We start from the raw sequence: 21,409 nt of genomic DNA on the forward strand, positions 1-21,409 counted from the left end.
CGAACGGGTAACACGGACTGCCCTAGGAGGTGGAGGGAAGTTTGTTCTGCGTCTGCCTGCTCGGCACTGGACTGTGGGATGGAGGCCTTCAGTCTCCAGGGCTGTCCATCCAGCAGCCCTGAATTCATTACAAAATATTCTAATCAGAAAGCAACTGCTGCTTGTGCTTGGACCCTAGAGAGGCTAAGGTGACTGGATGTCCTGATTTTATAGGGACAGTCCTGATTTGAGGGTCTTTTTCTTATATAGGTTCCTATTACCCCCCACCCCTGTCCTGATTTTTCACACTTGCTGTCTGATCACTCTATGAATCTTGTGGCCTGTGCCTCTCTTAAACAACCAGAACTTGTATGTCTGTGAAACCTTTTTCTGACCAAGAGTCTAATCCTGTAAGCTGCTGAGCACCTGTCCAGGATCCATTCCTAATCCTCTAGCACTGCTATATGTGCCTCAGGAGAAACAGTTGGTGAAAAATGATCCACCCATCTGAGCATCTCAAGGCCCTGATGTCACAGAGGGAGTGCCTGGCAAGGGACACTGTGAGCTCTGTGATGGTGCCTTGCTGTGCCCTAAAAGGAATGATTGGGAGCACCAAATGTGTTTCTATTTCCACCTCCCTGATGAAGAGGTTCCCAAATACTTGATGTCTGTGTTGTTAATAACACTTCTGAAGTTACTGGAGCAGCCAGCTGTATGTTCCTTTATTCTGGGCCAGGGGGATTTAAAGTTCAAACAGACAGGCATGGAACAGCAAGAGGGAGTAAGTGAGCAAGCACACACTTTTTCTGAGAGAGAGAGAGTGCAGGGAAGTGTCCGCTAATCCTCCATTGGAGCTGCACCCCTTACACCAAGGCTGAGTTTTGCCATGTGCTTGTATGAGGAGAGAGGGGGGTGATAGTCCCAGATAGTCAGGTATCTCATGCTAATTTATTAAAATAACTGCACTCTCCCATGGGAGGCAGCCTGGTCCTGTGGGTGGGGAATATGGACTCCAGCCTTGTCCTGAGCCTTGCAGAAGAGGAACAAAATCATAGGTGGCCACAGGAAACACAATCAGCCAAGCAACCAACTGAGTATCACTGGCTTTTTCCCCTAGTTTTGTTGTTATAGAGCTGTTCACATGGCATGGATTACACACACCAGTGTAATATTGCAGGGCTGGAGAGGAGGGTGGATTTGTGTGGGTCGGGTAGCTTGTAGAAGCTGGCTGGTTACAAAAGGGTTGTTCCCGAGGGCAGTGCTGTGAATAATGGTTTGTGTGTTGCACTGCTGGAGACACAGATTATCTTGGCCACCAGGGCCAGAGAAGGGTGGCTGAGGTTACCCACTCTGGCCTCTTGTGTTTTGCCAGACACTCTCCTACGTCATTCTGACAGATAATTCCCAGCTCACAGAGACATGCCTGTGCTAGCTATAACTGAGTTAATTCACTGACAGAGTGTAGCCCCAGCTGCATGGGGGGCTAGTGTGGCAAGTACACTCTGTCTGAGATAGGTAGGCACTCAGGGGGATAGCTCCTCCCACCATTTGTGCCACTGTGGCTACATGCTATTTTTAGTGCACTAGCTTGATCAGAGCTCCCTGAGCTGGAAATTACACCTTGCAACTCAAATATAGCTATGCCCCTGGCCTCAACTCTTTTCAGCCTGCTGGCATTGGCTCTTCAGCTCAGCAGGTTTAGCCCCTCCACTGCTCTCCTGCTTTCAGCTTTCCCCAAAGAACTCCTCCAAGGCCCTCCTCCATTCTCACAGTCCTCCTCTCATTTATTAGCCCCAGATGCCACCCTGGCCTATTAATCAGCTCAATCTGGGCTGCACCAGTCCTGACACAGGGGAGCTGGACCCACTTCATATAAAAAGCCATCTTGTAGCAGACCCCAAAGCTGCTGAGGGGAGACTGTGGTTTCATCCCCACCATCCCCCCCTGTATATGTCACCTCTCCTGGAGCAAGAGGGTTATCAGTCTCCACAGTCATTCATAGACTCGTTTGGGGTGGAAGAGATGTCTAGCAGATCTTCTAATTCAACCCTGCTCCATCAGGGCAGGGCTAACTTTCCTTGACCAGTTTCATCCCAGAACATGCACCTGTACTGAGATGAATATTTCTGACAGATGGGTATCAAGTCTCAGATTTTAGTATCTCCAATGATGGTCATTCCCCAACCTCTGCTCAAAGGCTTTGATGCTCAGTGCAGAGCAGGCCTTCAAGATATAAAGATATTGTTGCTGTTTAACAAGTACTCTTATCTCTATTTATCTCCATCCTCCTTTCTTTATATACTGTGACAAAGTTCCTCCTTTACCTTGGTGGGTCCTGCGCTTATTGGCAGATTTGCTCACCTCAGTGATCTTCCCCACAGTCTCGGTCAGCTTCTCCTGTGTCTGATCAGGAGTGGGGAGGTTTGGGGGGAACCCGGGCCCTCCCTCTACTCTGGGTTCCAGCCCAGGGCCCTGTGGATTGCAGCTGTCTATAGTGCCTCCTGTAACAGCTGCATGACAGCTACAACTCCCTGGGCTACTTCCCCAGGGCCTCCTCCAAACACCTTTTTTATCCTCACCACAGGACCTTCCTCCTGGTATCTGATAACGCCTGTACTTCTTAGTCCTCCAGCAGCACACCCTCTCACTCTCAGCTCCTTGCACTTTTTGCTCCCAGCTCCTCACACACACTTCCTCTCCTCTAGCTCCCCCTTGCCTGACTGGAGTGAGCTCCTTTTTAAACCAAGGGTGCCCTGATTAGCCTGGTTTGATTGGCTGCAGGTGTTCTAATCAGCCTGTCTCCCTTAATTGGTTCTAGCAGGTTCCTGATTACTCTAGTGCAGCCCCTGCTCTGGTCACTCGGAACAGAAAACTACTCATCCAGTGACCAGTATATTTGCCCTCTACCAGACTCCTGTACCCTACTGGTTTGGATCTGTCACATATCCTTCCCCCCCTGCTCAACACCAAGGGGTTGGGCAGCTTGGGATGCCAGACAGTGCACACGAGACAAGCCATCAGCATTACCGTGATGGCTCCCTGCTCTGTGTTGCACACGGAACTGGAAAGGTTGGAGGGATAAGAACCACCTAGTCACCCTTGTGTTCTTCTTCTTGTTTTGCTGCATCCATTGAAGAGGGGCATGGTCGGTCACGAGGACAAATCTGCGCCTGAGCAAGTAGTAGTGCAATGCTTCCATGGCCCATTTTACGGCAAGGCACTCTCTCTCCACCACTGCATATTTTTGTTCCCTCGGAAGGAGTTTCCTACTGAGGTAGAGGATCGGGTGTTCCTCCTCCCCAACCATCTGTGATAGAACGGCCCCCAACCCTACTTCGGATGCATTTGTCTGCAAGATAAATTCCTTGGTGAAATCAGGGGCTATCAGTACAGTGTTACTGCAGAGGGCAGTCCTTAGGTCTGTGAATGCTTCCTCTGCTGTGTCAGATCATCTTACCAGATCAGGTCCACAGGCTTTTACTAGGTCTGCCAGGGGGCTTGCCCTTGTGGCAAAGTGGGGGATAAATAGTCGGTAATACCCCACTACACCTAGGAATGCCTGGACTTGTTTCTTGCGATGTGGTCGGGGCCAATTTTGGATGGCTTCCAACTTGTTCACTTGGGGTTTTACCAGACCTTTTCCCACAATGTAGCCAAGATATTTGGCCTCCGTAAACCCCACAGCGCACTTGGCAGGATTTGCTGTAAGGCCAGCTTGCCTGAAAGTATCAAGGACTGCCTCCACCTTCTCTAGGTGGGTTTCCCAGTCTGGGATATGAATGACCACATCGTACAAGTAGGCAACAGCATAACTGGTATGCGGGCGTAATAGCTTGTCCATGAGGTGCTGGAAAGTAGCTGGGGCCCCATGTAGTCCAAAAGGGAGGACAGTATATTGGAAAAGACCCTCTGGTGTAGAGAACGCAGTCTTTTCCTTTGCGTCTTCTGCAAGGGGAATCTGCCAGTACCCCTTTGTCAAGTCTAGGGTAGTTAAGTACCGGGCATAACCCAGATGGTCCACTAGCTCATCTATGCAAGGTATGGGGTATGCATCGAACAGGGATACTTCGTTTAGTTGCCGGAAGTTGTTGCAAAACCTTGTGGTGCCGTCAGGTTTGGGCACCAGCACAATTGGGCTGGACCACTGACTGTGGGATTCTTCGATGATCCCCAACTCCAGCATTTTTTTTACTTCTGCTTTTATTTCCTCCCTTTTGGCCGCTGGTACCCAATAGGGCCTCATTATTATTCTGGCCCCAGGGTTCGTGATGATGTGGTGATATGCCTCTGTTGTTCAACCCGGTTTTGTCGAGAACACATCTTGGTTCCAGAAGATCATCTCAGACACTTCATTCTTCTGGTCTGGTGTTAAATCGGGAGACACTCTCACCTGTTTGGAAGGCTTGTTTTCCTGGGTTAGGTCTTTTTTGGACAGTTATGCATGCCTCTTGTGCATGCCAGGGTTTCAGAAGGTTGATGTGATAAATCTGTTCTTGTTTTCAGCGTCCTGGCTGCCATACCTTGTAGATTACTTCCCCCACGGGTTCAACCACCTCATAGGGCCCCTGCCATTGGGCCAGAAGCTTGCTTTCTGCCGTGGGTACCAACATCATCACCCGATCCCCTGGTTGGAACTGTCAGACTTTTGCCTGGCGATTGTATTGGGTTCTCTGGGCCTCTTGTGCCTTTTCCAAATGTTCCTGTACAATAGGGGTGACCCGGGCTATCGGATCTCTCATCTGTATTACATGTTCTATTATATTTCTCCCCTCATTGGGTTCATCTTCCCAGATCTCTTTGGCAATATCTAGTATGCCATGGGGGTGATGCCCATGTAATAACTCGAAGGGGGAAATACCAGTTGAGGCCTGAGGTACCTCCTGGATAGCGAACATAAGATAGGGTAGTAGGGTGTCCCAATCCTTCCCGTCCCGACCTACCACCTTCTGTATCATAGCCTTGAGGGTTCGGTTAAACCTTTCTACCAACCCATCAGTCTGCGGATGGTAGACTGAAGTTCACAGGGTATGTATATGAAGCAGTGTACAGAGGTCCTTCATTAGCTTTGACATAAATGGGGTTCCTTGGTCTGTTAATATCTCCTTTGGTAGCCCCACTCAGGCAAAGATCCCCACCAGCTCTTTGGCTATCGTTTTAGAGGCTGTGTTCCGCAGGGGAACAGCTTCTGGGTAGCGAGTAGCATAGTCCAAAACAACAAGTATATATTGGTGGCCCCGAGCCATCTTCTCCAGGGGTCTCACTAGGTCCATGGCTATTCGCTCAAAGGAGACCTCTATGATGGGAAGGGATACTAAAGGTGCCCTCAGGTGGGGACAGAGACTGTGCAGCTGACACTCTGGGCAGGACGCACAGTACCTCCACACTTCTTCATGTACTCTGGGCCAGAAGAACCATTGTAGGATTCATGCCAGGGTCTTCTCTACCCCCAAATGCCTCCCAAAAAGATGACCATGAGCAAGACTTAATACAGTGTTCTGGTGTTTTTGAGGTACTAGGATCTGCTGTACCTTCTGCCCCTGTACTGGTGCAACCCGGTATAAGAGATTCTTCTTTATTATGAAGTAGGGTCCTGGTTCCTGGGTTTTCCCTTCCACGGGGACCCCATCTATTTCAGTCACCTCCTTCCTAATGTTGTCGTACCTTGGATCTTCAGCCTGGTCTCATCCAAAATTTCCTCTCCCGGGGCTAATCTGCCCAAGATCTAGGGGCTCTGTCTCTGTTGCCTCTACTGGATCAGAAGCGTTAGGGTTGGGGTCAGACTCAGGTGCTTCTCCCTCCTGGGTGGCCTCCTTTTCAGCTGCTCAGGTCCGCCTACCTACGAGAGCAACCCTCTGGCTTTGAGTCAATATTCGGGTTCCCAAGGCCTTAGCTGCCCTCCTTTCCCTTTTCGACTTTCTGCCCTGTCTGGGTATGGAAAATAAATCTGGGGATATTTCAGAGAAGACTGGGGGTTGACAGTCTACTGTGGATGCCTCACTAACTTCAGGGTTCCCCTCTTTCTCCAATCCTTCTACTGGCAGTAAGTCTCCAAACCCTGGGAAGTCCCTCCCTATGAGCACCGAGTATGGGAGTTTAGGGACTACACCTGCTGCTACCTCAGTAGTGTTCCCCTGAATCTCAATTTTTACTGGGATGGTGGGGTAATAACCAACTGTCCCATGGACTCATGTTATCCCTGTACGCTTAGCCCGTAGCAGCTGACTACACTTCATGAGCTTCCCCGAGACAAGCGTGATAGCATTCCCCGAATCAACCAGTGCCATGGTCTCTAACCCATTTAGTTTTACTGGTCTCGTGTACATATGTGGGGTTAGTGAGACCCCCACAAGGTGGATTAGGGAGCATGGCTCTGTCCATTTCCCCAGGTTACACTGCATAGGCTCCTCCGCACCGGGACACTGTGCAGCTATATGTCCCCCCTCCCCGCAGGCATAACATCTGTATGGGGCCCTAGGCATTCCCCGGTCTCTGGTTTGGGCAGTCTAATATCACGATCCTCTTCTCCCTCAGTGCTCCGACTCTTTGTGGCTTCTGGTGGGCCTTCAGACCTTCTCTTTTTCCACCTGTGATCTCCTGATTGCCCAGTAACCCATTCTCTAGGGCTTGGTGCTGCTAGTTTAATCCAGGGTGCCTCTTCCTTAACTGGTCGGGTCAGCTCCCTCGCTGTCCTTCGTCTCTCTACCAGTGCAACAACCTCATCATAGGTGGAGGGTTCGTTCTGGCTTACCCAGGCACGAAGGTCTGGCGGAAGTCCCCTTATGTATCGATCGATGACCAGAACCTCTAGTATCTCTTCCGGACTCCAGGACTCCATTCGCAACCACTTTCATGGGAGATGGATGAGGTCATACAATTGGGACCGTGGGGTTTTTTATTCCTGGTACCGCCACTTGTGATACCGCTGGGCCCGCACTGCGGTTGTTACCCCAGGTCTGGCCAGGATCTCTGCTTTCAGCTGGGAGTAGTCTACTGCAGCCTCTTCAAGCAGATCATAGTAAGCCTTCTGGGCCTCCCCACACAGGAATGGGGCAAGGATGCCAGACCACTGATCTCGAGGCCAGGCCTCCCGTAGGGCTGTCCTCTCAAAGGCCAGAAGATATGCCTCTACATCATCCTCCCGCATCATTTTCTGCAGCCAACGGCTGGCCCGTATGATCTGCATCCCATCATGGCCACAGTTCAGCTCTGTAAGGGTCTTTACCTGATTTACCAGTTCCCGCAACATAGCTCGGTCTTGAGAAGCCTGGTCCATCAGCAGGCGATTAATCTCTTGCTGCAGCCACACTGCCTCCTGTTGGGCAGCTGCCTGGACACGGGTAGCCTCCTGCTGGGCCGCTGTAGCTAGTATCAATGCCCACACTAAGTCATCCATTGTGGTTAAAAAAAATAATAAACCCTCTTCCTATTTTTTTTTAAATCACCCTCCTTCTGCCACTCTGTGCACATCAAATATCCCACTTCTAACACCAGTTGTGACAAAGTTCCTCCTCTACCTTGGTGGGTCCTGTGCTTATTGGCAGATTTGCTCACCTCAGTGATCTTCCCCACAGTCTGGATCAACTTCTCCTGTGTCTGAACAGGAGTTGGGAGGTTTGGGGGGGAACCCAGGCCCGCCCTCTACTCCGGGTTCCAGCATTTCCCTTCCTGCCCCAACTGTTTGCTCTCTTTTGGAGGCACAACAGAAACCAGACTGATGATCCAGTGCCTCAGTCCCTGCTCCCCGCATTGTGCTTCACAACTGGGCCCTCCCCCTGATCTGAAAAGACCACCCTGGCCTCAGCTCTCAGAGATTTCTTGTCATTGCCCATTCAGCCCTAAAGACTGCTTTTAAATACATGCTACCAGATAGGCGGAGTTGCATTAGCTCTACCTTCCTGGCTTGGCTGAGAACTTACCACACTCATTTTATTTGCTACCACATACAACCATCTACTCTGTTTTGGACTTCTCCACTTCCATAATTCTTTTATTCTAGGATCTAGGGGACACTAACATGAATTGTAAGAGGAGAGAAGTTTAAAGTAGCAGTAGAAATGCTTTACTCCTCTGCTAAACAAAACCCCAAGCTCCCTCCCTTATTTCCCCCTGTTAGCGGTTCTCTTTCTGTGTCCTTCCATGCAATGGAGATGAAGGAAGGAAGGGATGGCAAGGAACAGGGAATCGTAGGGTCAGAAAAAGATTCTGAATTTGGTGCAAGTGACAGGCGCTGTATTGACAGCCCTGGAGATAAGAATCAGTCCACAGCATAGAGATGGCACTAGCAGCTGCCCTTACATTGCTTCCCTGCTCCCGAGAAACCAGCTCCAGGAGGAAGATAGTTCAGTCTTTGTGGCCCAGTTGGCCTCTGTCTGGTCTCTTTGCTCAGGCTGCCAGCAGAGGTGCTAATTAGGGCCAGCTTTGGTGATAGTTTTTGTGATGAGGGCATTTATTCACTCCAAACTTATCTCCTTCTTTTCCAGATGAAATTTCAGCCTGACTCCGTGCCAACTCTTAAAGATCCATCCAAGCTCAACATGGCTAAAACAGAGCTCCTAATCTCTCCCTCCCCAAAGCTCTCTCCACAGCCTCCTTTCTCCAATACTGTAGACACCATTACCATCCTGCTGGACACTAATGCCCATAACCTGGGCATCAGCTTCTGCTGGGGCTCCTCTCTAGGTCCTCACCTCCAGGTTAGCTCTAAATCTTGCTGATTCTTTATGCATCACATCTCCAAGATGTGACCTTTCCTGTCCATCCACACAGCTGAAACTCTCAGCCAGGGTCTCATCATCTCGTCTCAGCTACAGCACCATCCTTCTTTGTGGCCCTGACGAATACAATCTTGCCCCGCTCATATCTGTTCATGATTCTGCTGCTACGATCACTTTCCTAGCCTGTCACTCTGAGCACATCAATCCTTTCCTTGCATTCTTGTGCTGTCTCCTCCTTCTCCATTGCAGCAAATATAAGTTGCTGTACTTCACTTTTTCCAGGTCCTTCATGACAAATCCTCACCCTGCCTATCATCTCTCATTTGCCATAGAGCTGTTGACGCTCACTTCTGATCAGTCCATGATGCCAACCTCTATTGCCCACTTGCCAGATTTTCAAACACCTTTTGTGCATTCTCCCTTGTTGCCCCACACACTTGGGAGGTAGGTGTTCCCTGTAAACATTGTCAAACCTACCTCATTGTTGTCCTCCAAATCCCTGCTCAAAATTCTCCTTTGCTGTGAGACCTACAAAAAACTTGACAAGGGATAGGGTGCTGGTGTGCTGAGATCACTGCCTATCACTTTGGCCAATACTGTCTCATTGTTTCCTTGTGCTCCCTCTCTGTCTTATACTTAACTTGTAAACTCCTTGGGGCAGGGATTATCTTTTTCTTCTGTGTTTCGGAGAATCATAGAATTGGAAGGGACCTCAAGAGGGCATCTAGTCAAGTCCCCTGCACTCAAGGCAAGACTAAGTATTTGTACAGCACCTAGCACCATAGGATTCTGGTCTAAGACTGGGGCTCCTAGATACTACCACAATACAATAAATACATACTAATAAAGGCAATGTACTGAGTGCAACTGACCCATTTCACATAGTTCACTGAGTACCATCAGATGGTAAGTTATGTTCCTGATCCTGTCAGTCTAGTCCTGGTGGGAGCTAGTAGGGCAGACTGAACCCTGCAGGCCAAAGACAATGGACAATTGCAATTTGTTCCTGTTTTGAAAAAAGCAGATCTGAAAAGGAGGCACATAAGATTTTAAAATAGGAAACAGCAACTCCTGTTTGGAGATGCTTCATCCACCTGCTACCCTCATAGTTCACCACGGCAAGGCCATGCAGGAAATTCCAGGTTTGCTAAGGACTTTTTTAAACCCCAAATACCCTTCCCCAAGGCAAAGCATCTTCCAGTGTTACTCTGAAATATTTCACCCTCTTCAGGAAGACATTGTATGATAGTGAATGAGTATCCTGGCCAGATTCCTTTCTCACCATGGGAAAACATGGGTGTCTGTCCAGAAGGTGGTTGGGATCCATTGCTGGAGCACTATGGAGCGAAGCTTACTATTTACTGAATAAAAAACAATGTAAATTCCTCCCAACTCTGGGATAGAATCATTTCTCCCAGTCCCTGGCAACGCCAAGTTCAGAGACCCACATTTCCAAAAATACCTTCCACTTTTCAGTGCCTCAGTTTCTTGGTGCCCAACTTGAGCTGCTTGAAGTGCCACAATTCATTCACTTTGCATTTCTCAAATTGGACATCTCAACTGTTGAAAATCTGGCCTTGGCCTCATATGCCCCCAAAGTCAGCTCTCCCATAAACCCTCACAACCTTCTGAACTCACATAAAAGATGTAGTTTCTGGATCCTCACTACAGCCTCAGAAGCTGACACATGAACTTGGGCCTCAGGTATTTTGAAGATTTCTGAGCTTTTCCCATGTCTGCAATCCCTGCTCCAACCTTAAGTGAGCCATAGGTTCCTCAGCTCCCCAGGTGGAGAAGGGGTTTGGAAGCAGCTGTAACCTGTTTAAGGCTATCGGTTTAACTGTGTCCTTTTCACCCTCTTCCTCAACATCTTTCCTGCACTGCTGACTATTTATAACAATACCGCATACTTCCCCAGCACCTTCCATCCAAGAACTTCAAAGCACTGATACTAATGGCACAATGTTCTGGGAGGGAGGTCAGGATAGCTGTAACTATACAGATGAACAATCAGAGATGAAGACTTGCCCAAGGGGACACAGGACCAGAAATACAATCCACATATCCTGAATATCAGCCCTGGGCTTTCAGTAAGACCACTCCTCAGTACTACCCTTTTTTATTTTGATGGATTTTCCTCAGGGGAGGCTCTGTGTTTTGCCGTCCCAAGCATGGCAGTCAGGAGGCTTTTGGTGGCGTGCCTACAGGAGGTCTGCTGGTAACGCGGATTCGGTGGTGCACCTGCAGGAGGTCCCCTGGTCCTGCGCCTTTGGCATACCTGCCACCGAAGCCACAGGACCAGCGGAGCTCCCGCAGGCATGCTACCAAAGGCAGCCTGACTGCCTCCCTCAAGGCAACCGACAGGCCACCCCCTGTAGTTTGCTGCCCCAGGCACACGCTTGGTGTGCTGGTGCCTAGAGCCACCCCTGATTTTCCTCCTCCAATCCAGCCTGTCTTATGGCTTCTTCACACCTGGCTTCCCAAAGTTAAAGGTGAACTGCAAAGGGGAAAAAAATCCCTTATTTGCTGCTTTAATCATGAGAGAGTCCTCAGAGCTTTTCTTTTGTGGAAAAAATTTTCAGCTTGATTCTTTTATTAGAAATAGGAAGTCTTGAATTCCCCTGGATGGGAGGACAAGTGGGATGATGGCATGCCAAGAGATGGAATCTTAAATAGCAGACAGAAGAGGAGAGAAGATGATGAGTCACAGTATTTAAAATTATGAGATCTCTTCTGTTTGTTTAACTCAAACTGCTGGCAACCGCCTGAGAGAAAAGTTCTCTCTGAAAAGTTCAATATCAATGTTATTTTGTATGAGGGCTGAGAAAGCTCCCACTCCAATCCTCTAATTGCTTTTCCAACAAAAACAGGGAAGACCAACCCTGATTCTAATGTTAAGCAACAAGCAGAATTAATTTTTCCGAGGTGGGAGAGGGAGGAAAAAATGCATAAGCCTGACTTTATCCACTGTAAAGGCCAGCACAGGACACTAGCAAAAATAAAACATTCTTTCCTTTACAGTTCTACTAATGGGTTCCCAGCAAACAAACCAAAGTAAGTGCAATATCAACAGCTAGAGGCCTCTATCTCAATTTTACTTCATGGATCATCTCTCAAAACTGAACTGAGGCCTACACCAAGAAGGGAAAATACCACATCCTACAGTAAAAATGGAAGAGAGCCCAGGTGAGCTGACCTCAGATCTGAATGAATCATTTGCCCCCAGTGCAAGAAGGGAAATTTTGTTATTATAATAACAGGTAAATAATCATGCACTTTTCTAGCTTTGGCACATCAACACAACCATATGATCCTCAGTGTTCTCCTAGCATTCAGCTTTCCTAACACTGCTCCATTAATGGATCCTAAAAGTGCCCTGAAGGAACCCAATGCTGGTGCGAAAAGGAAGTTCAGTCTGTATATTCATTCACAGTCTTGGCCTCTCCCCCACCCAAGGTATATCCCCTTAGCCTGTGATGAGAGTGGAGATGTGCAATTTTCCCTCGCATTGCCATGTGTATAGGAACCGGCTTGTGGTTGCATGCTCTGACCTACCACGGAACTGTCAGTGAAGATGTCGGGGTGATTCTCATAAATGAATTTCTCTACCCTCAGCTGGCGTAGTTTGAACATCTTGGATCCTTTATTGGTGAGGAGTGAGAGCTCTTCTAGCATCACATCCCTGGGGATGCTGATCTTCTTCCCCAAGTTCAGCTTGGACCCTTCTTGTGGCATGACTGGAAAAGATACCAGAAGATGCATCTTAGAAAGCTCTCTGTCCCAGGGTGCCCCCTCCTTATTCCCAGACACCAGGCCCTCCAGAGCAGCAGGGCCTCGTCTGCATTAGAAAGGTTCCACTGATGGAAATATTATTCTATACACACAATCCCCTGGATATCCATGAATGGAATTTACCCTAGTTCCCATCCCAAGTGCATCTGCATGGGTGGGAATTACATCAGGGCAGTATTAGCATGGACACATCCCATTTCTGAGGTACATGAATCAGTGCAAGCAGTCCTCCCATTGCTATCCTACACTGCCCCAGTGGCCTGTCTGGTCACCTTTCTACACTCCACTGCTCTATGGTCAGCTCATCTGGAAATCACTCGCCTAGCAGCACTGGCAAGCAACAAGCAAAGACAACATTTGCGACCATTGGATTAAGCCCTATTGGCAGCCACGCAAATGGCTGCAGTTTAATTTGGCTGTGTGCATGGAGAACACCCCCCTGAAGTTAATTACAGAGATTCGTTGTAATGGAGTGACCCTCTGACCTATTTAGCATTGAGATCATCCTGACTAACAGTCCCTCAAGCCACAAATCTGGTGAGGCCACCAGAAACCTCATCAAAGCCACTGAAGAAATGTTTCCTTCCATTTCCTGAAATTCTGTGGTGGAATCTTAAAGGGAATCTATAAAGTGGGGAAGGGTGTCTGCAGGGCCGGCACTTCCATTTAGGCTACCTAGGCAGTTGCCTAGGGACCAGGATTTGGGAGGGCGGCATTTTGTCACCCGCTGCGGCAATTCGGCGGCGGCGGGTCCTTCCGCGCTCTGGGTCTTCTGCAGCAATTCTGTGGAGGGTCCTTCACTCGCTCCGGGACCCGCCGTCGAAGTGCCCTAAAGACCGGGAGTGCGAAAGGACCCCCGCCTAGGGTGCCAAAAATCCTGGCGCCGTTCCTGGGGGTCTGTGCCCTTTTCTGCTTCTGTATGATCTTCTTGTTGCTGCTGCTTGTTTTTTACCCTAAAAACACCAGGAAGAGCAAGATTTGCCTCCCCTGTTTTTGCTAGAAAACTCATGAGCGAACCAGAGTGCAGGGGAGGGGGATTTTCTCAGTCTTCGGTTGAAGTGGCATAGATCCCAAATCTTTCACAGAGCGAACTTCTCTCTCAAGTGTGTGTTAGAGCTTTGAGTTAAATATATGTCTGCCAAAAGTAACCTCCTGGAACATGGTGAATGGGTGGCAGGGCCATAATGGTGGCATATAGCTACCTTTTCTCTTCATGCTAGGTCCTACATTACACACAGCTCAGCTGGAAACAAGGATCTACCCTCTGATTACAAACCTCTTCCCCTCTCATTTACTGCCAGTCTCTTATGATACCACAAGCACCACTGAGCCTCCAATGAGTATGCCAGCAAAAACAGGGAATTCAAATGGCCTGATATTTCCAGTGCAATAAACGTGCAAGAATAATGTTAGGGTCTACTAAGTGGCCATGTGAACCCTGTTACTACACATTAAAAGTTCCCTAGTGAGCATTGACCTGTTTGAAACAACAGCCCTTCTTGTTGGCAGAGACTGTTTCCCTCTCCTCCCCAGCCCAGCTGGTCAGATGGGCAAAATCTCTGGAGGAACCCTCTCTTTAGCTAGCCAGTTCCACACAGCATTATTCCCAGTGGGAAGAGACTTTCTATAGAATATTGGAGTTATATTTGCCTGTTGATGTGAAGACAAGGTTTTAGCAATTCTGGTTGGCTTGGGGGGAAACCTAAAAACCTACATAAAGGTGCCCCTATTCCCACTGTCCTGAGCAGAGCAGATTCCTGAGTTCCCTCTTGGTGATTTGGGAAGGGAATAACATTTAGCTTTTTACTGCTTTGCGGCACCTCTGGAAATCTCCTCATCTCTACATTTAAAGTGAGAGTAAAAGGGGTATCACAGCGGTGTACAAACCACCCCCTCCAATACAAACATCCGCTGCTGAAGGAAATGTGTCCCTAGCACTGCAGTGGAAGTACACATAGGACTGAATTCTCCTGTCAGTTGCAATCTCACTGGGAGAACTTGGTCCATTGACTAGTGAGTGACAATCAAGGGGTTGCTGTTTAAGAAGGAAAATAAATTAGGGATGGAGGTAATGATAGACAGATCCATGCTGGTGCGTAGCTAGTTAATGGGACTGGAGCAGTGACATATATATTCAGGGCCAAATTCTGCTCTCAGTTATACTGGTGTAAATCTGGAGTAATCCCCCTGTAATCAATGGATTTACACCTGTGTAACCAAGGACAAAGTTTGGCCCACTGTGTTTATACCACTCCTGTGTGGGGAATGTTAGAAAACTAAATCCCTGTGAGCCAACACTAGCCAACCACATATGGTGGTATGTGATGTTATCTGAAAGACCTTGCCGATTGGCAGTATGTATACTGCGCCTCGTGTTTGGATGTTACTGCCAGAGAATGGATAGGTACATTATAGACTCTCCTCCTGACTTCTCTAAATGTATTTAATGCTTCCAGGACCTTTCCTTTCCCATTGCCTGCCAACCTGGCTCCTTCTCCAAATAACTAATTCAGTCCTGCATGGCACCAAATAGAGGCCACCAGTACGTGCGCTGGAAACCATGGGCGGGGCTGGCTCCAGGCACCAGCTTATCAAGCAGATGCTTGGGGCAGCCACTCCGGAGCGGGGTGGCACTTTCAAGTATTCGGCGGCAATTCGGTGGAGGGGCTGCTTGGGGTGGCAAAACCCCTGGAGCCTGCCCTGACCATGGGACACAACAAACAATGGGAATAGTTTGGAATTGATAATCACTGAGTGGGGTGACTCCATCTGCCCACAGGTGTAATAGCACTAGCCAGCCCAGCACATTCATGCACCCCAGTGTCTTGGAGATGGGCTCCCCTACAGAGCTGTGTGAATAACTAACTGACTGGTTCTCTGGCAAATCCAAAAAAATCAAATTTGGGGTCAATACAAAACTGAAATTTTTCCAAATTTTTGTCAAATTGGACAAAGAAATTCATTTCGGGTTGAACAAAACATTGTTTGAACCAAAATGAAACATTTCATTTTGATATCAAGCATTTTAAAAACATTTTATATTATTTTTAAAATTGAAGGACATTTCTAAAGAAAAAGCCATTTTTAATCAAAATCCAAAACATTTTTCAAAAATGTTGAAATAAAGTGATTTAACTATTTTTTTAAGTCTAACAATTCGGTGACACCAACACAAATTCACAAGATTTTAGTCAAAATGTTTCACCCAGCTCCACTCACATACCCTGGTCTGTGTAGCTATATGTAGACCAGGGGTGGGCAAACTATGGCCTGCAGGCAGTGTCTGACCCATCAGATATTTTAATCCGGCCCTCAAGCTCCTGCCAGAGAGTGGGGTTGGGGGCTTGCCCTGCTCTGGCACTCCAGCCGGGAAGTGGGGTCAGGCATTTGCTGAAAGCAGTGGCATGTGTCCCATCTGGCTCCTATGCATCGGGGCAGCCAGCTGGGAACCGCAGACAATGGGAGTTGCAGGGGCGGTGCCTGTGGATGGGATGGTGCTTGCAGATGGGGCAGCGTCTGCAGATAGGGCAGCACACAGAGTCGCCTGGGCTGTGCCTCTATGTAGGAGCCAGAGTGGGGACATGCTGCTGCTTTTGGGAGCTGCTTGAGGTAAGCGCCTCCTGGAGACTGCACCTCTACCCCCCTTCTGCCCCCCTGCCCCAGCCCTGATCCCCCTCCCTCCCTTCAAACCCCTCCTGCACCCCAAACCCCTCATCCCTAGCCCCATCCCAGAGCCTGCACCCCCAGCCAGAGCCCTCACTGCCCCCCATACACCCCCCAACCTCCTGCCCCAGCCTGGAGCCCCCTCTCACACCCTGAACGCCTCATTTCTGGCCCCACACCGGAGCCCTCACCCCCTCCCACACCCCAATCCCAATTTCAGAGCATTCATGGGTTGCCATACAATTTCCATACCCAGATGTGGCCCTTGGCCCCAAAAGTTTGCCCACTCCAATGTACAGTGAGCCATGTACCACCAGGGATTTCTGGGAGTTGTGTGCATACTTCTTACCTTCACGAGTTAGTTTCCCAATGAGTTTAGTGGACTTTTTCGTCTTGATAGGAGCTGGAGTTCCTGCAAGGGGCATTACCACAAAGGATTCTCTGCTTCAACTTAGAGAAACAAGGAGTTTGGAGAGTGAAACACTTGAAAACTGTAGTGAGAGAATGGAAACTAGTTTCCTGCCTCTCCTTTATAATACGGTACATAGCCCTTTGTTTCTCACCTGAATTCCCCCCATCCTTAGGATTGCCACCTTTCTAACTGGTAACCAGACCCCCAAAGCCCCACACTTTGCCCCCTACCCTACCTCTTCCCCCAAGGCCCTGCCCTTTCTTAACCTCTACCCCCAAGGCCACACCCCAGCTCCGCCTCTACCCCCAAAGCCATGCCCCTGCTCCAGCTCTTTCCCTAAGGTCCCACCCCATGTCCACATCTTCCCCGGAAGCTCTGCCCCACCTCTTCCCCTAGGCCCTGGTCCCTTCTCTGCCCTACCCGCCAAGACCTGACTTCTGCTCTGTCTCTTCCTCCCAAGGCTCTGCCCCCGTCACTTTCTCCTCTGCCCCCACCATTGTTCACTGGATCATCTCAAGGAGCCTGCCTGCAGGTAGGAGGCTGCCCAGGCTGAGCAGGGACCGATGTGGGTTAATGACCCAGCACCTCCCCCTGCCCTGGAGTAACAGGACTTTTGGTTTGGGTGCTATTTAGGGTTGCCAGGTCTCCTTTTCGACTGGACTTTCCAGTTGAAAACCGGGCACCTGGCAACCCTAAGTGGCACCTGGACACAGAAGCCAAAAATCAGGCAGTCCGGGTAAAACCTGGACAGATGGCAACCCTACCCATCCCTCATCTACAGAGTAGCTTCCAGCTAACTTAATCCTCCAGGACAAAATTCTCTCATCAGGAAGTGCTGATGTGAGCTTTATGGTGGCTTAATGTCATGACACATGTCAACACCCTGTAAAGTTGACATCACCATGTTACAACACAACATTGCCACACCACACCACCATCATGCAACATCACAGTTTCACAGTGCTCATGGACACCAGGCTGCAACTCTCTCATTCTACTGTGAGTCTGTGCTAGAATGTCCTGCTGTATGTAAGGTAATTTCATCACAACTTAACACCGCTATGCAAATATCATTAGATTGTAATACATCATCATCTGACTGTAATGATATAGTCTGCCCAGGAGATACTTTGGGGCATTTGCATGTCCTACAAGCTTGGACTGTGTGACATGGGCTAATCCTATCAACATTGGAACAGCCCCTCAAAAACTGAGCAGAAAGAGCCTTATAACTATAGATGGTTTACTCCTGAAGGGCTGAACGATAGCTCCATCCATGGCTATTAGCCAAGATGGTCAGGGATGCAACCCGTGCTCCAGGTGTTCCTAAATCTGCAATTACCAGAACCATCTGGCAGTGGTCACTGTGAGGATGAGGATACTGGGTTTGATGGACCATTGGTACGACCCCGTTGGGCCCTTCTTATGACGGAAGCAAGTAACCATCAGGAGCCATTTCGAGAAAAACCTCCAAATCCTTTGAAGTCAAGGGCATTTGTGTCCTATTTATTTAGCTTTTCACACATCCCTTCATTGAGGGCTTTAATTCCACACCTTGTCTCTCACCTATGTCGCTGTGTAGGTTGAGAGGTCTGCATTGCAAGGCTGCGAGAGGAAAGCAGCAGTGTTCTGCAGATCCATTCCAGACTTTCTCTCACAATCCAGCACTGAAGTTAAGGAGCACAGTTTTAACAGGGCCACAATCCAGCCTCCAATTTTGCCCTCACAGTTATGCAAACAACACCATTTAGGGGCCAAATCCTCAGCTAGTGTAAATTGGAATAGCTCCATTGACTTCAACTTCAAATTTCAGGACCAATCAGTAGCTAGACATCTAAATCCCATAATTGGTCCCTACCATTTTGCACCTTTAATTATGGGTACAGAACTGTAGGCACTAAATTGAGCTGCTTTTTAAAAAATGACCCTATCAATCTGTGCAAGGTCTCAGTTGCAAACGAGACATTCTGTTCTCCAGATATTGTTCAGTATGTCTCCATTTTTATTTCAGCCAGACCAGATCAGGTCCAGTCAGTTCAGCATGCATTCTACTGGGCCAGATTTTCTTCTTGATTTCCACAGTTTATTTTCTGTTGGGCTTGGTATGATCTCTATGAAGTTCACATTGTAAAAGTGCCAGACGTGGTATATCCCAAATCAAGTGTCAGCAGGTGCACCAATAAAGCACGCTGTATGCCTTCTCCTCTGAGCAGCTGGCCATCTGTTTGGCTATATAAAAGAGGGAGGGTACTGTTTGACAGGATGGGACAATGCTGCCAGGACTCATGATGAGGGCTGGGATTCTCTAGGGGATACAATTGATAGGTCAGAAGTGTGGAAAAAATGGAGGGAAAACTTTTCCCTGCCTGAATTGTGAACTCCCTGCAACACGTGGGGAGGGATGTCCCCATTAGGGGGCTGTGCCCTAAGATACACTGATCCCAGAGAGGGAGAAGGGGGAGCCTGCACTGGTCTGTAATCCGTCATTGATCCCAGGCAGAGTGAGGGCCAGGGGAACTTGCAGCATTCTGGGGAGAGGGGACAGCCTGCAGCTTTGCATGATTCCAGGCACGATAGAGACCTTGCAGCATTCAGTGATCCTAGCACTATGTCAAGACCAGGCAGCATTCAGTGACCCCAGACAAAGAGAGAGGCTGGCAGGATTTTGGTTCCCCTTCCTCCAGCCATGCCAGGCACAGGACCAAGTCTGCAAGAGGACATTGCCCTCAGGATTGCTCTATCCTCAGCACAATTACTTCCCACCAAACCTGCTGTTCCCTTCTGCAAACATTTCAAAGTTAGTTTTCTGGTTCTCACTGCAGTTTGAGGCTGGTCCCTAATCTCTAGCTCCTTTGCAAGCACTGCCTGTCCTCTGGATCTATTCTGCAGCAAGGGGGACTCACCTCTGCTCACTGTTCCAGGTTCAGACAAACATACAACCCTTCTGCCCCTGCCCCGCAGCAGTGAGATGGTGGTGGGCTGCTTTCTCCGTGTCCCTCTGCTCTCAGTCCCTGCTGATCTAGGGCACCCGTTCTCAGCCAGGACCTGCACAGCACAAAGTGCTGATGCAGCGTGCTGTGAATTTGACTCCTGGAGGCTGCTCAAGCAGGCATCCAGTGGTTATTAATAGTAGATGGCACCAAGCAAAGGGGTCTCAGATAGCACCAGCATAAGGGAGAGGAGGAAAAGGAAAAGAGTGCACTTCAGCACTCCTTCAGCTGCTCCCTCTGTCCCAGGTCAGAAACCAAGCAGGCGCCATGCCTGTGGAACTCCCCATTCCCCTTCCTCCCAGTGAGTCAATGTCTTTCTCCTGCACCCTCACAACTCCTGCCACTCTGCTACCCCTGGCCTCCTCACAATAACTCCCACTCTATTCCCCTATTGTATATCCCAACACTCGGTGTGCTCTTGTACCTCCTTCCATTCAACACGCCCCTGTCACTGCCACATTCACTTCCCTCCCTGTCTTTGCACCTCCGGCTCCATGTTGCTTCCCCCTGGTCAAGTCACTCCCTGTTCCACTTTTCCTCAGTGCCCGAGTCCCTTTCCCTTTGCCACCAACACCCACACAGCTCCCCCATTGCATGCCCCCTGTCCCCCCAAGTCCATGTCACATTCACCTGTCACTGCCTCTCTTCTCCCAGCATCCACATCACTTTGCCTACTCTACACCTTTGTCACCTCCCTGCATTACTTCCATCATTCCATGCCTACATACCATCCCCCTATTCACACCCCTAGTGCATGCACAGACCCCTCATTTCACACTCCAGACAGGTGGTGACAGGGTCAATGTGAGCCAGAGGGGCCAAATAACACACCTTGTTGCACCTGGAGGGTAGGCCAGACCTAATTAAAGTTGCAGCCATCTGGGTGGTGCTATAAAGAGAGGAAATGTGGAGCAGAAGATGGAGGACAAGGAAAAGTTACACATGGCAGTTATGGGAAAATTATATATGGCTGGAAAGCCACATGGCCTGTCATAAACAGATAGCTAAGGATTAATGTCTCTTACACCTGGAAAGAAGTACCTGAAACACCTGACCAGAGGGCCAATCAGGAAACCAGACTTTTTCAGATCTGGGTGGAGGGAAGTTTGTGTGTGAGTCCTTTGTTCTTTGGTCTTCTGCCTGTCTCTCTCTCTCAGCTATGGGAGGATTTCTGTTTCCTGCTTTCTAATCTTCTGTTTCCAGGTTGTAAGTACAAATATAGTAAGGCAGTAAGGTTTCTATTGTTTTTCTTTTGTATTTACATGGGTATAGTTGCTGGAGTGCTTTGAAGTGTATTCTTTTTTAATAAGGCTGTTTATTCATATTTCTTTTAAGCAAGTGACCCTGTATTTGTCACGTTAATACAGAGAGACCATTTTTATGTATTTTTCTTTCTTTTTACATAAAGCTTTCTTTTTAAGACCTGTTGGAGTTTTTCTTTAGTGGGGAACTCCAGGGAATTGAGTCTGTGCTCACCAGGGAATTGGTGGGAGGAAGAGGTCAGGGGGAAATCTGTGTGTGTTAGATTTACTAGCCTGACTTTGCATTCCCTCTGGGTGAGGGGGGAAGAGAGATTAGCTCTCGGTACTTCTGTTTTCCAAGGCTGGAAACGGGGAGGGTGGAATCCCTCTGTTTAGATTCACGGAGCTTGTTTCTGTGTATCTCTCCAGGAACACCTGGAAGGGGGAAGGGAAAAGGTTTATTTCCTTTTGTTGTGAGACTCAAGGGATTTGGGTCTTGGGGTCCCCAGGGAAGGTTTGGGGGGACCAGAGTGCCCCAAAACACTCTAATTTTTTGGGTGGTGGCAGCTTTACCAGGTCCAAGCTGGTAACTAAGCTTGGAGGTTTTCATGCTAACCC

The 21,409-nt window shown here is 48.8% G+C and overlaps 1 protein-coding gene across 2 annotated transcripts in view; it reads right to left on the reverse strand.

Annotated features, from left to right (window-relative positions):
• Window positions 1–19,646, reverse strand: part of MYOZ1 (myozenin 1) — a 31,070-nt gene extending 11,424 nt beyond the window's left edge. The window contains exons 1-3 of one of the 2 annotated variants that reach the window (XM_050960287.1): window positions 19,464–19,646; window positions 16,498–16,598; window positions 12,249–12,430 (exon numbers count right to left, since the gene is read on the reverse strand). In XM_050960287.1, coding sequence (XP_050816244.1) covers window positions 12,249–12,430; window positions 16,498–16,573 — 258 coding nt within the window. In that variant the 5' untranslated portion in view covers window positions 16,574–16,598; window positions 19,464–19,646. Of the gene's footprint in view, window positions 1–12,248; window positions 12,431–16,497; window positions 16,640–19,463 lie in introns of both variants that reach the window. The other variant, XM_050960286.1, reaches the window with a different exon arrangement.
• Between the last annotated feature and the right edge of the window lie 1,763 nt (window positions 19,647–21,409).

The sequence above is a fragment of the Gopherus flavomarginatus genome, chromosome 6, assembly GCF_025201925.1.
Source record: "Gopherus flavomarginatus isolate rGopFla2 chromosome 6, rGopFla2.mat.asm, whole genome shotgun sequence".
Classification (NCBI taxonomy): Eukaryota; Metazoa; Chordata; order Testudines; family Testudinidae; genus Gopherus; species Gopherus flavomarginatus.